General features: G+C 40.5%; 1 protein-coding gene across 8 annotated transcripts in view; it reads right to left on the minus strand.

Moving 5' to 3' along the window:
- The window catches only part of LOC310677313 (uncharacterized protein), a 728,781-nt gene that overhangs the window by 144,701 nt on the left and 570,947 nt on the right, over positions 1-13,133 (minus strand). For 7 of the 8 annotated variants that reach the window (XR_014511055.1, XR_014511056.1, XR_014511057.1 and 4 more), the window contains one exon: positions 2,056-4,181. The exons of the other annotated variant lie outside the window; for it this stretch is intronic. Coding sequence is in view for 4 of the 7 variants with exons in the window: in XM_083440141.1 (XP_083296267.1) it covers positions 2,056-2,213 (158 nt within the window). In the remaining 3 variants the exon portion in view is untranslated. The remainder of the gene's footprint in view (positions 1-2,055; positions 4,182-13,133) is intronic. 8 annotated transcript variants of the gene reach the window in all.

Below are 13,133 nucleotides of genomic sequence, written 5' to 3' on the forward strand. Positions count from 1 at the left end.
AAAATGATTACTCAGAGACAGTGGCTGATGATACTGAAAGAAAACAAATAGGTATTTGCTAAGAAAGGATGCAGAAGCTGGAACTTTCTTAGCAGACACATGCCTAGTTCCAACAATCTACACCCATTTCCCTGTGTTTTTTTAAATTTCTGTGCTCTTTCTTTCAAGACAAAAACCAGCCTGGACAGGCAGCACAGAAATGAAAGTGGGTTCGGAGGAGAGAAGCTGCCTGACCCTTTTCCCTCTAGTTATTTTCAGCTCAACCCCAATCTACACCACTTTTTCTTTTCCACCCAGGGCAACAGTGGAAGGGGATATGGAGAAGATAAGAACCAGAAAGAAAAAATGGTTAAGCAATTTCTCTCTGCCTACAATTCTTCAGCTTCTATTCATAGTCTGTCTAGGCTAATTTGAAAGAATCAGAAAGGGAGAAAAAAGTTTAATGTGCAGTTTCAGCCTTCAAAGTAGATGCTTGTCTATGCCTTTCCTTATATACATTAATCATGAGAGTGACTTTCAGAAGATTTCCTAATTCCCCAAAAGCAGCATGGCAAAAACTGCCTAAAGTTGTCTCTTGTAAGCAGTTTCTGGATCCAATATTGCGGCTGTTCTATCAGAGCAATCCTCCTGTGGAAGTCGGGGCTATTATTTATTATTTATTATTACTTGTTGCAGAAGGGCACCTGCATTCATAAAATGTTAATCATCGCTGTTACACAAATGCCTTTGCTGAGCCCCGAAGATAAGAGATTATTAGTCAAAGCCATGTGCCTTACCAAAGGCACAAATGAGCTGATAACACTAAAATGCAAAGAAACCTAAGACTGGCAAAAAGGAAACAAAACCCTACCACATTTCCATAGATAACACAAATCTCTGCCCCTTACAGCATTTTGAACCAAGAAATAAAGAAATCACAAGTGGAACGTAAAAGAATATATCACCATTAATTGTTCTTCATTCATTTCTCACTAGTAATTGCACTTGTTATCATTAGATAACATATCGACAAGTTCACATTCCCTCTGTTTCCGTAGTTGATCTCAAATACAAAAAGAAACTTTCAAAAAATAAATCACTAGATCCTGGGAATCTATATAACTGCTGTATATAATATTGCAATATTATATGTTGCAATATTATATACAGCATCAATAGCGCATTTTGGCAGACGTTTGGAGCAATGGAAAAGATTCCCATATTGTGAGCATCTGTTCTGCAAAGCCATTAGTATTGCTTTTGTTTCCTAAAAGAAGCTCTGCAGTCCAATCCTATGCATAATTAGTTAAAAGTGAGCCTAGTTAAAGAAATATTTCTGCAATGATTTCTTTAAAAGTTAAATAACCTCGCCTAAGAAATAGAAAAAGACAAACAAACAGCTGTCAGATTCACTGGAGGCAGCCTCCCCAGCTTCCTACTCACAGGAAAGCCCAGCTGAGAATGCCATGGGGATTTCAGGAAATGGGAGCACCCAAGAAGGATGCAGAATACAACCCAGTGAATATATTTGCAGCATGAAAGGACACTCACAAACCCTTCAGCTCCCTTGAAAGTACATTAAGTGCAACCAAAACTCCAAACCCCATCCATGAGATTTTCATTCAATTATTTCCTCCCCTTTGATTTTTTTTTTAATGTAGTTTCTTATGACACTAACTGAAGAAGTGGGGTGGAGTAGGTAAAGCATGGGAAATGCTTTCAGCGCAGTATTACTCCTGATAGTTGTGTCCAGCAGTGTTTGGAGGGCCCAGGGGCAGATTCTACCACAAAAGTTGTTGCCTCAGCTAACGTGTATGGCTAAGAAACTCCGTGTAGCTGGGGAGGAAGAGGGAAACAGATTTGCAGCTTGCTTTATCGGCAACTGGGCCAAAACAGCCGACCAAAGTAGGTAGGCAGTTTTGTTTCATTTTCTAGTTTGCAACCACAGAGAAAGGACACCTCTTATGCTTCCCATCTCCGTAAGTTTCAGTATGATGCTGGTGTCATACAATAAACTGTATCAAGAGAAAAAACATAAAAGAATAAAATAGAATTAAAAATTCACATAAATTGTACCTGATGTCAATAGGATGGATGAATCGAATAGATCCAACTAGGAACTCTTCACGCAGGTTTTCTTCACAAAGTGCAGTCAAACTATGGAGCTCACTCCCACAGGAGGCACTGATGGCCACCAATTTGGATGGCTTTAAAAGAGGACTGGACAAATTCATGGAGGAGAGGGTTACTGATGGCTACTAGCCATGATAGCTATGCTCTGCCACCGCAGCTGGAGGCAGCAAATGCTTCTGAATAACAGTCTCTGGAATCCACCCGAGAGGGGAGTGCTCTTGTGCTCGAATCCAGCTTGCAGGTTTCCCACAGACATCTGGCAGGCCTCTGAAAACAGGATGCTGGACTAGATGGGCCATTGGCCTGATCCAACAGGCTCTTTTTATGTTCTTATCTCTATCATGCTGAACTGTTTGCGCTGACTGTATCTTGCTGGTCCCTCAGCAACAAAGAATCATTAATATGAAGAACTATGCAAGTAATGATGGCAAATGGGAACCAAGCCAGGAGAGTCGCTACCTGTTTAATTCTTCAGCACTCCTACAATTTTGAGAATTAGTTCAGAAATGTGTTTAGCTAATGTCCCCATGATTGCATTAAGAGAAATATATACTACCAATTTCGTTTAATGAAACGCTGGGAATGTTACAATTCCCTGACTTAGTTTAATGCTCTTAAAGACATGTGCACATTATCCACAGTAAAGCTAACGACAAATTCTGTATCTCTCTAGATGGTAGTTAATTGTTAGTGATGGAATAAATTCATGGCTGATTATCCTGTATCTAGGCAACTTAAAAATAAAATGCACAAGCTTATTTCATCTCTTATTCACCAGTGCAGGAAATACAGTGCAGGTTCCACAGTATGTCAGCTCTCAGAGGTATGGCACATTAGCTTGATAGACTATATTAAGACTAATATGCATTGGAAGTGAGATCGCAACAAGACCATTTTGCTTAAATGCGATGAACCCCAGGATACCTGGCTGCTACTTTAAGCCCAATAAGCTTACTTCTGATGATTGCTTTAATTTCCAGCGTGTCTGGAACTGTCCAATGTCATATTTAAAAAAAGGAAATGTTACAAAATCACTATGGATCCAGACAGAGTTTCCATGAGTGGAACTTCACTTATGGAACACATTTTTTAAAAAAAGATTAGCTGAAAATGGGGCTGAACCAACTTCTGATTGAACATGTGTGAAAATGACATCAAATGGAAATAGAAGGATCCATAACTACTCTAGACAGTGTGGAAGATGGCACGGGAGGCTGTAGGAAGAATAGGCAAAAACAGCTCCCCTTTTCCCTTTCCTTTGGAGAAGGAGCCTTTTTAGGGCAACTCTGGATACAACCCAATGCAAGTTAATAGGTGCTGCAGTCCAAATTTCTGTAAAACAAAGTACTGGTGATTTTGCTGTTTTTTTAGATTTGTGGGACTCCAGAAATGAAAACAACTTGAAAGAAGACAACTATTTTATATGCAGTTTCTCGACGGTTGTCAAGGGCAGAAAGTAAAATAATCCAACAACTTTGTCTCCCACATCTTCACACAGATTCCAAGCCACCATTTCTGGCAATATGAGAAAGTCCCGGTTACTTCATAATCCAAGGATGTTGTTGATTTAGATGAAAAACAAATGTTCAAGGCAATGAGGCTCCACAGATCATAACAGGTTCTGTCTTATTTCCTCAGGTGGGCATCATCAGCATGAGGTCACATTGGCTGGTCCCTCCCCTTAGGGTAGGAAGCATCAGCACAGGATTGCAATGGTTGGTCCCTTCCATTCAAACAGACAGCATTAGTACAATGTCACAATGGATGACTGCTCCCCTTGAGGCAAGAAACATCAGCACTAGGTCACAATGGCCAGCCTGCCTTCTTGAGGCAGGGAGCAAGCATGAAGGCACGTTGGTCAGGGCTGTATCTCATGAAAGCAGGCTTCATCAGACCGTGGGCACAAGGCAAGCAGAATCAGGAGCACACTCATTCTCGGTGAGAAAAGCTATGCAAGAGCACATGAGCAAAGTCTCTCTCTTCCAGAGGTGGGTGGCAGATGATAAGACAACATAATGGACACCAGCATCTCTCTCTCTCAAATCAGCAGCAATATTTGGTTGGAAAAGCTGTAAGAAAAAGAAGAGAAGTTAGCAGGTAGACACCCCCACTATTATGCAAAAGAATGCTTAAAAAACAAACCGTCTGGCAAGCCCCTCTCCATGTATTTATTTTGTCTCTATGAATCTCAGCGGACAGATTTCATCATGCTGCATGCCCAAAAAGAGCTGATGTGGTGTCAGGGAAGCAACCTGCCCCTGCTCTTGTCCCAAGGGTCTATAGAGGTGTGTCACTCCCACACAGCCCTACTGAGGGATGCAAAAGGTTTAAAACTGACTGTGAAAATTAACAAGGGAGAAGTCACACTGTCAACACCTATTCCTCGTCCTCGTCTCTCTCCCATCCATCCATCATTTTGTTTCCCCCATTTTCATTTGTCATCATTTTGTGTCTTTTTAAAAATAAAATGTTTCTATACTTTATTATATTACATAATACTTCAAATAGATAATTAATTATACACACATATTCTATTACTTAGAAAAACAAAATCCTGCCAAGACTTAAATTTTCAATAATGAACAAAAACATGTCCATCTCTCAGCAAACAAAATCTGAATACTTGTATTTCTCATATGAATCAAGTTGTTTAATTTGTCCGTTTCTGCAAGCTCTAAACATTTCAATAATCATTCCCAGATAGATGTGATGTGTGGCTTTTTCCTCTTGTGAACCCACACAATTTTTGTTGTTATTAATAAATGCAAGTCTTTAATAATGAATTTATTTTGGAATATCCTCTGCAATCCAAAATCGACATTGGGCTAAGTCCCTCTGTTAGATCCATCATTTCTGATATAATGCATGTTATTTGCCTCCAAAAAGCATAAGCCAGCTTGGCTGCCCCACCAAATATGAAGCAGATATGCATTTGTGACTGAGCACTTCCAACATTTGAACAGTGTGCCTGAATAAACATTGTCAAGCCTAGCTGGTGTCATATCCCACCGTAATAGCTTGTTACATTGATAGACTCAGTATGGAATTCAACCTCACACTCTTCCAATCATTCCATCTGTGCAAGCATTTCAGCTTCCAGATAGAGCCCTGCTCTCCTCCTCCACGTTCTGGGGCTTCTCCTGACCCCCTTCCTAAATGCAAATAAACCTTCAGGCAGATGGAAAAAAAGGCAGAAGCAGCAGTGACCTGTGTTCCCAGCCTTCCTACTGAGGACTAGAACCACAATGTGCATTCCGAGGGGGTAAGTAACCATGCAGAAAGTAGATATGACAGAATTTTGCCTCCCTCATAACAGAACTGGGGTCATCTAAGAAAGTTTAAAGGTCAGAGATCCAAGATAGACAAGAGAATATACCGTATATGCACACAGCACATTGTCCGACTACAGAATTTGTTCTCACAAGATGCAGTGATGGCTGTCAACATGGATAGCTTTAAATGGGATTTGACAAATTTCAGGGAAGATAAGGCTATCAGTGACCACTAGTAATGATGACTATATACTCCAGTACTAGCTACTAAAGAAATGTCAGTGGAAGAGTCCTGCTACCTTTTGCTCTGCTTGTGGGCTTCCCATTGGCCACTGTGAGAATAGAATGCTAGACTAGATGGGCCACCAGCACGCCTTGTGCTGTTCCTGTCAAGATTTCTCTTGCATAAAGGCAATTCATCTAAACAACCTGGCATTGTTCTGTAAATTACATGTCAATTTCAAACAGTTCGTGAGCTTTAGTCCAATGAATGAAAATTGAATTGAGTCACAGGGTTAACAAGAAATTCTATACATCTATCTAGAAAGCAGCTGGCTCATTTACCTTTTCTGAGCTAGATAAAAATTCATTTTGCATGTGTGTGTGTACAGATGTGTGTGCTTGGTTCAGGTATCATCAGCCAAGCGGTACAAGCAGGCCAAATTCATAATTACAAACTTCAGTGCCATAACTACTAAGGATCATTAGTCTGATTTTTATTCATTTCCCCCATATATCTAAGTGCTATTATCTTAGAAATCATTACATCTTTTGGGCTCTCTCAGTGTCTGCCTCCTGGCATTTATATGGATTATGGTGATCTATGGGTGCTCAAAAAAATTAAAGACTTAGGGATGGGTGAACTCCAAAGGGTGATTTTATATATATGGCCCTCTTCTCAAAGCCTGCTTTATTCCAAAGAGAAATCTCATACATTTGATCTTCCCTAAATAACATGCTACAGAATAGCTTCAAAAGCAAGAAATGAACATGGAAAAAAGTCTGTTAGTTAAATGATGTATGAAGATGCTCATTTATTACAGATGAAGATGCAATCCAGACTGAGATGACAATTATAAGCAGGGGCTGTTGATCTCTGAAAGAAAAAATGAAGACACATCCTTATTGGGGGGGGGGGAGTGGGGAGCTTAACTTTACAGAATTTTTCCTTAGGAAGAATATTGGGGAAATGAGTTCTGAACTGATGTTGCAGGAAGAGGAGGAGCTTATAGGAACAAGTAGTAGGGCATCTACATTTTTCTAAGGAGGGGATGGCCCCATGCAGCAGTGGTATGTAGTCAGTAGGGGGCCAGTGAGCATGACCGTGGTGCTGGGGGCCATGCTCTTTTTGCTACACAGTCACAAGGGCACACACTACAAGAGATGAGTTAACCCTCCCCTTTCTGCACACCATTCAATTGTTTTGATTACAGGGGGAAAGGGGGAAAGAAAATACAGTAATTGCATTTTTGTCATGAAACAATTATAATGCAACATGGTAAAGAACATTTGTCTATAAATGGGAAGACCTTATCCATTAAGTTGAGGCAATTATGCCTTCAAATGTCATCCAATTCTGTCAACTGGGAGGGAGGGGTGTGAATAGCACAGACGGAACTTTGTAGGACGTTTTGCCATGGCAATTGCTGCCAAATATCCAAGCCAGTATTCAGCTTTTAAAAAGCAGCTTCTCTGTTCAGCTGAATGAACTGCAGCAAGACACAGGACGAATCTCTGCCTGAGAATGCAGTTCTTACACATGAAAATGTTTTACTACCCCCTTCCAAATCATTTGTGGGGAGGGTGGACTACGATTTTTTTCAGGCTTGCTCATCTCTTCACACTAACAAACCAAGATGTTGGCTTGCTTTACTCATAAGAACTGCAAAATGTGTGCTACTAATGTAATTATCCTCCTTGCTAGCACTTTTTTTCCTGAAGCCTAAATAACTGCAGAAACCCTATCGTCCAGAATTTAGTTTATACCAAATTACTCCTGTCTAATAATATTTCTCTTTTTATGTAACATAGTAGAGCAATTTAAAAGATTATAGTCTTGAACCAGAATGATTACATATTGGGAACATTTCATTTCATTTGGTTTTGTTCTTGCAGCATTTCTGTGGCAAGGGAGGGAGGGAAGACAGAAAAAGCTGAGGGTGGTGAGAAATAGGCAACAGCAAACAATACTTCAAACTGCAAGGTAAACAGTATTTTTTATTACTTATTCAAACAAACAAATGTATTTTAAAATTCAGTGATGTTAGAACATACACTAGGTGAAATTTATGCTGTAATTAAAAACTAATTGCCACTGTTATTTTTAAGTTGCTAATTCTATTTCTTGCTTATTTGTGCATGTGTGGCATTGGATTGATCAGATAAGCAGTCAAGCTTCTTTTTTAAGAAACCACTTTTATTAATATCAGATATATGGAAAGTGATGATGCCTTGAAGATTTCATATCTGCTACATTTTATCCCCCAAAGGAGCAAGAGTGGGTAACTTAGCTAAGATTTTCTTCTTAGTGTCTTGCTAATCTATCTGTAAAATGGAGGAGGTCAAGTGGTAAATAGGGGTTTATGAATCTGTCAGTTTTCTGATTTCTCTCAGATGCTTATTTTTCCAATATGAAATTCAGTGCTTCATGTTTCTGCATCCCCATTTCTATGATTTTTTAAAAGTCCTCCCAAAAGATTTATCAGCTTTTTACTAAGTTTAAAAGGTAACGGTAAAGGACCCCTGACAGTTAAGTCCAGTCACAGACAACTCTGGGGTTGTGGCGCTCATCTCGCTTTACAGGTCGAGGGAGCCGATGTTTGTCCGCTGACAGTTTTTCCAGGTCATGTGGCCAGCATGACTAAGCATCTTCTGGTGAAAACAGAGCAGTGCACAGAAACGCCGTTTACCTTGCCACTGGAGCGGCACCTATTTATCTACTTGCACTTTGATGTGCTTTCAAACTGCTAGGTTGGCAGGAGCTGGGACCAAACAATGGGAGCTCACCCCCGTTGCAGGGATTCGAACTGCCAACCTTCCGATCGGCAAGCCCTAGGCTCAGTGGTTTAGACCACAGCGCCACCCACATTTACTTTCTCCCAATATTTTTATTAACCACAACTTATAGACAAACCTACACCCTGATGTTTTCCTATATTTTAAGTTTCAGCACAGAAATATGATGACTACCCTGTGGTAATATCAAGTTTTTCACTGTTCACAATTATACTAAAATGAAATAATTAAAAGTTGTAAAAACAATCTAAGGATAACCAAGATTGTTTCTTTGCGCACAGAGACACACACACCTCAGAGGATGTTGGTTCAAGAATAAATCCTATGTCTTCACAGATTAAGTATGGATTGCAGTGTCAAGACTTCTATCTTGTTACAATGGTGGTGTGTCCGTTTGCAATATATGATACTTTTCCTGCATCTTCATCCCAAGGACCTTCAGACATGTTCAAATCAATGGATTAGAAGTGGGAAACTACTGCATCCACCTGGTAGGCTGAACCACAACACCCTCTATTGCCTGCAGGTCAATTATATGCTATGTGAGCACTGATGTCAGGTATGACATCAAAGGTCCTTGCTCTCAACTCCAATCAGCTGATGGGTGCAAAGTGGAAGCCCTTGTAAGTTTTAGGGATCATATGGATTCAAACTGTGTCTCCAAATGGTAATTTTCTCTCTGTCAGTCTGCAGAAGGGAAAAAATGTGATTTGCAGACACATGGTTTGCATTCAAACTGCACCTGGAAGCAGACATTTTCCAGACTTCAAAGGGGCTCCCTCCCAATCCCCATCAGCCGATCGGCACTGAAAGCAACCCCATCAGCTGCATTAGGGAGTGGGTGTATAGCATTTAAATTACAAAACAGGCAGTGAAGTGGAAAAAAATACGCAAGCCAAATGCCAAGCCACTGACTATTTCGAATCACTCCCACTGTAGCTTTGTTCATTTTTGCTACAATGAGTGCTGTCTAAGGGATGATGAGAGATTTAGGCAGAAAATGGGTAGTCTGATGGATCCAAGGTTAGACAGAGGGAAGTCTCAAGAAATTCGCCTCCTTTCTTCTTGTGGTATGGCAAAGTAAGTTGGGGTTAAAGGGGATGCAGTACTAGTAATGTCAGTTTCCAAAGAGTGCTTCAGTAATGGCAATTCAAAGGTTGTGTGCATCCACTTTTATTAAAAAGAGTAAGCACATGCCTATTGCAATATATATCATGCACTATTGTAGGAGTTGAACTTAAGAAGAGCTCTGCTGGATCTGGTCTAGTATCTTTTCTGTTTCCCACCGTGGCCAGCCTGCTACATATAGGACATTCTCCCACTGTTGTTCTTCACCAACTAGTTTCAAAAACATTGATCCCTCTCATCCCGGAGGTAGAATATAGCCAAATCATAACTAGTAGCACAGTTGTAATTGCACATGCTCCTAAGAAGAATATATCCTGTGATGCTGGAGGGCAATAGCTGCATTGCATCTTTATGGGAATATTCAAACTTCCTGTTGCTCACACTGCACAAATCAATCCACCCTCTTGCTGCCCCTGATATCTGCCAAGAGATGGCAAGGCAGGTCCAATGCACACCAAGATGGAGACTGCAACTGGCAGGCTACTCTATGTACGAGTATTTGAGAAAGCATTTGCTCCAAACAGACTCCTGCAATCTTATTTTGCTGTGAGCAAATAAAACAATCCAACACTTTCCAGTGATTAACCAAGACTCAGCATTCTTAGTTTCAAAAATTATTTGAAAGGAGTCAAGATGATACCTTCTATTACAGTGGTACCTCTGGTTACGAACTTAATTCGTTCCAGAGGTCTGTTCTTAACCTGAAACCATTCTTAACCTGAAGCACTACTTTAGCTAATGGGGCCTCCTGTTGCCGCATGATTTCTGTTCTCATCCTGAGGTAAAGTTCTTAACCCGAGGTCCTACTTCCGGGTTAGCAGAGTCTGTAACCTGTTTGTAACCTGAGGTCCCACTGTAGTGCCATCCAACAATCAGCAAGCTCTGGCTGGATACAACTTTGCCTAACTTAAGGCTTATCCACACTAGGGCTGGGCGATATCAGCTTTTCAACATCACAGTCTATCACCAGCTAAACATCGCAGTCTGGTGATATGCCGCAATGCTGAAAAACAAGCTGCATTGGCCTCAGGCTGAGAGGTGCTGGGTGAAACTACCACAGCTCTCAATGTGGGAGCTGAGGCGCTTTCACCCCAGCTCCTAGCGGGCTGGAACAAAGTGGCTTGTTTGAACGGCTAGCAGAATCATCACCAGTGCTCCCCCCACTTTCGAGGGAGCCAGAGCCGGGTTGGGGAATCCTTTAATTGCTCGGCTGAACAAGCAGCAATCAGGTTTTCCACAGATTTCCATTTGTTCCTATTTAGTTTAGTGCAGGTTTTCCAAGGGAAAGTGGCAAGGCAAAGGCAAAACCACCTAGAAAGCACGGGACAAGTGGAAACTTGGACTCGTTCTTTCTTTGTACAGGGCAAGCGGAAGTCCTGGTGACTTTATTATTGCTTCACAAAGCTCTATCTCCATCATGTCCAAAGCCCAAACAGACACAGAACGAACAGGACACCTTGTATGCTAGAGCAGAAGTTACTCGTGCCAAGATCTACCAAAGACCCTAGTCCTTTTCTTTTTTTTCCTGAATAATAAAAGCATTATTCACTTGCATGGACCTTTAATATAATTACTTATATGAGCAAGAATTATTTTAATAAAGAATAGTTGGAAGGTAGGGTGGTAACTAAAGTCTTTTACAATTTATGCCGCATTAAATTATATTATTGGAGATACAGGTCATAGTCACATAATTATAGACACTCCATTATTATGAGCAACAAAGCAAACCTGGGTTATGCTCTCTTCCTTTTTCATATTTGTGGACTTTTGCATAATTAACAGTGCAAATATAAATGGTTTCTGTCCCCACCTCAATTTAAGTGCATTTTTGCAAGTTCAAAGTAGTGCAAGGCCACATAAAAAGTTTCAGCTGGATGGAGGGAGGAACTACACTTTAGTTAAGCCACAAAAATGAGTTCAGCAGTAGTGCAGGTAGAGGTGGAATTCTATTGTATCAGAACATATTCATCTAGTTCCAGTAATTAACAGCTGAAGTTAGGCCTTTTAAAATATATTTCATCTAAATTCCTCCCGTCTTTCATTGCCTGGCTATTAAAGCCCCTGAAACAGAAGCAGCAGTTATTTAACCAGTTGTATTATCATTTCAGTTTAAGGAGTTAGTATATAAACCCCTTGGTACCAGTTTAGTTGCAGATCACTTTACACCAAGGGTAGTCAACATTTTTATACCCCGCCCACAAATGCGTCCTTCATGATGGTAAAATTTCCTTACCGCCCACCAGTGCTTGATGGAAGGAGGATTCAGCTTATGCCGTAGAACACCCTACTGCCCACCTAGAATCCTGAAATGACCACTAGTGGGTGGTAGGGACCAGGTTGACAACCCCTGCTTTACACAATATATGCCCACTCAACCAATATGATCTGAGTTTGTGGCACTGTTACAGGTGCAATATAATATTTGTTCTACACTTCTAAGAAAAGGATCTAAGGAACTAAATATAAATTTAGGGGATCACATTTTGAAAGTGTCCATCCTCAAAGCCCCTTGACCTATTTGCCTGTAATTTGGCAGGCATTATCCATTCTGGAGGGGCTCTCCCAGCCCTGTTTCTCAAGACCTTTTAACTGGAATTGCTGCATATTGACAGCACAATTATGTAGGTAAATGTGTGGCCAGGCAGCATGTGAACCATTCTGTGGAATACGCTAAGGTCACAGTCTTCCAGTGCTTCCATGTGCACCTTCCATTCCAGAATCTCTTACATGAAAACTAGACATTTCCTAGGCTAAATGTTTACTTATTAATACACTCAGCACACATGGAAATATGTGGACCAGCATCTCAATGGAGATAATTTTGTCTTCTTTTAAAAATACTCCTGTCTCTTTGCTTATCAAAAAACTGATGGCCTATTTTGAGCTTCTGGACAGCTGCTTTTGTTCCATGGTTTGTCAGTTTACATTTTTATCACAGTAATTTGTGGACAAACGCTTTGCATAACTGAAGTGCACAACTTCAAGTTGGTCTTTAAATTAAAAGGAGAGTGGGCAATTGGGTCTTCTTTTCATGCAGTAAGGTTTGTTTTTTAAATAAATAAGATTAACAGCAGTTGATGCAAATTGTGGGTGGATCTGATGAAGGCTCATGGAAAAACACAGTGATTGATAGAGCAATTTATTTTTATTGAAGCACCTCTTTTTAAAAATATGACTAACTTTGGGGAGGTGGGGGAAATGGTTCCATCTGCTAACCAGCTGACAACCACAAGAAAGAGGCCTTAATTCATTTGGACTGTGCATTCTCTCCTCCCTTAGTGCATATCATTCCTGCAAAAATTTCTACAATTGGACTCCATGCTGAGTTCTCTTTTCAGAGATCCTGTCCCTGAGACGATTGCATTCAGTAATTCTCAAAAATTATTTTCCCAGGAACCTGATTGTCCCATGAAATAATGCCTGACTTGAAAAATGTTATTACTATTCCAGCACTTCCTGCAAGAACTAGGAAATTTCAAATATAGCTTTTATAGGGTCAGTTATCTTTTAAGGAAAGTGTACTAGAGTACTGAATATTGAGGGACGCAGGTGGCGCTGTGGTCTAAACCACTGAGCCCCTTTTGCTTGCCAATTGAAAAGTCA

This window comes from Podarcis tiliguerta, assembly GCF_965153285.1.
Source record: "Podarcis tiliguerta genome assembly, chromosome: 5".
Taxonomy (NCBI): domain Eukaryota; kingdom Metazoa; phylum Chordata; class Lepidosauria; order Squamata; family Lacertidae; genus Podarcis; species Podarcis tiliguerta.